This window comes from Arachis ipaensis, chromosome B01, assembly GCF_000816755.2.
Source record: "Arachis ipaensis cultivar K30076 chromosome B01, Araip1.1, whole genome shotgun sequence".
Lineage (NCBI taxonomy): Eukaryota > Viridiplantae > Streptophyta > Magnoliopsida > Fabales > Fabaceae > Arachis > Arachis ipaensis.
The window spans coordinates 17427538-17429929 of record NC_029785.2 but is presented as its reverse complement, the minus strand read 5'-3'; the positions used below and the strand labels follow the sequence as shown (position 1 = coordinate 17429929).

Genomic DNA, 2392 nt, shown 5'->3' with positions numbered 1-2392 from the left:
ATAATATTAAATATAATTAATTTTTTTATATTAAACTAATTTAATTAGACTTAATTGATTAAAAACTAAAATTATGTTATAAAGAAAATAAATTCTAATATTCTATTTATCATGATCTATCATGTAATGTGTCTTATAGAGTTCTATATAGATATTCATACTTTTTTATTTCCTAATATTGCTGTATAATTTGTATTTTCTATTTGCTTTAAGGGTATCATTAAGTTGTGCTTTGTCATTTGTCTAGTAATATTGTTCTCTGTCAAGGTTTGTAAGGATGCCTAGAAAATCATGGTACAACATTATACGAAAACTTCCGAAAGATGTCGGAACTAATGCCAAAATTGAAGAGACTACGATAAGTGTTTGTGGTTAACATTTCTTGATGTAACCTTATGTGAAAATTAGATATCCTTCAATTGTATCATTAAGCCAGGTTATCAATTTTTTGTCACAAAATTACTAGTTTATGAATTCAATTAAGTCTCAATATTAATTCTTTCTGTAAAATATAATTCTAAATGCTTTCATATTGTCTTAAGGTTGGGTCCATGACTAGAGGAGCTCAGACATCACGTGAGCAACCACGTGATAGAGCTCCTCCAATTTTGTCCTCAGCTAATAGAGCTCTGGCATTCCGTATCAATGAACCATTTTGTGCTCCGCGCAACGATCAAAGGCTTGCGCAGTCAAGTAGTGCTGATGACCCTCAAACTCCTACAGAACGCATAGAGACTCGGCATTGTGCGAAAGTGGCTGATCATGAATTAGAGGATAAGGATTATGACCCTAGAAGCGGATGAAGTTCCGTTGTTTGATGACCACATCGACGACTTGTTTGCTGCCCAAGAAGTTGAAGGTCAGTACAACAACGAGAAACGCAAAGATACAGATTTTTGGGAAGTTACTGTTATCGGTAAAAAAATTTCTCCTATTTTCGTAAACAGTTATCTTTAAAGTCCTTTACTTCTGTTTTTCCTTTTGTGCAATGATTAGATAGTAATTTTGTTTCTCATACACTTCTTAGAGGACGGCGTGAGAAAAGTTTCTAGGCTGAGCGTGAAGGAGGCTATAGCACTTCCTTCCAATACAAAGATAGTACTCCCATTTAACAAAGAGCTGCAACTGATTGGTCAGGCAGCTGGATTATTCAGTGGTTTCTTAGGGAGTTTGGGTGCGGATTATTCCTAGTTCCCCATATATGCAGAGAGTTAGAAACATGTAAACAAAGCTAAGAAGGAACATGCATACGACATGATTAAGGTACATCTTTAAGCTTCAACAATTTAAGCAATTTTAGTTTTCTGTGTTTTTTCTGGTAAGATCTTTTGCATGGGTAAATTATATGGTTGGTAAAATTTTCAAATTTTGTTTTTCACATGTTTATTTCAGCACTTCTATTTTATACGTAATTACGACTGCTTGTACTGGATTTGAGTGTCATACTTTATCAATTTAAATTAGCCTATAATGGTTGTGGATATTCTTCAAATTATCAGTCTTATGCTTGTTAGTTGGTCTTGGTTAATGACAATGTCAACTAATTATAGCGGATCTTTCACTATGAGGACGATGCCGAAGGAAAAATAAAGCGCGGAATTATGAAGAGGATAGGAAAGAACTGGAAGGATACAAGGCACAACTTGTATCATAAGTGTTACAAAGAAACAATGACTTATGAGAAAAATCTTGAGCATCACCCGAAAGGAATAGAAGAAAATGAATGGAAACGGTTCCTTAACTATCGCCAGAAGGAAGAAACAAAGGTAAGTCTTGGTATTCTTTATTATTTCCACAAAAACATATATGTGTATACATTTTACACCCCTTACGTTTTATATTCAACATCTCTTTCTCATTTATATTTGTTCTGTTATTTGTTCATAGAAAAAGTGTAAACAAAATGCTTTAAATCGGAGCAAGCAACTTTACACACATACTGGGGGTCCCAAAACATTGGCAAGAAAAAAAGAAAAAGTGGTAATAAGTAATTATTTGCATTAAGATTTTGATTAATCTTCCTGAATATGTTGTTGTTTACATAATTGTGTCGATATCAATGATATAGGAGAAAGAGCAAGGAAGGCCCTTTGGTAGAGGAGAGTTGTTTATCATTACTCATAAGAAAAAAAATGGCTCGTATATCCATCTCGATGCGCGTGTTGTTAGTGTAAGTCATGTCTGAAAATTTTAAACTTAACTTACTGTATATGTCATGCTACTGTTAACTCATGCCTTTCCAATGTGTTGTATATTTATAGGAAGCAATTGCGAATGTTGAGAGGCAGGATGAATCCTCTAAGCACCTTTCACAAAATGATTCGCTAGCACAAGTTCTCGGAAAGGAGCACCCAGGACGAGTTTGTGCCTTAGGTGCTGGACCATGTTCCAC

General features: G+C 34.3%; 1 protein-coding gene across 1 annotated transcript; it reads left to right on the top strand.

Moving 5' to 3' along the window:
• Positions 784-2097, top strand: LOC107647473. The gene is made up of 5 exons (XM_016351545.1): positions 784-916; positions 1028-1137; positions 1551-1766; positions 1888-1987; positions 2069-2097. The coding sequence occupies exons 1-5, from the start codon at positions 784-786 to the stop codon at positions 2095-2097; spliced, it is 588 nt and encodes a 195-aa protein (XP_016207031.1).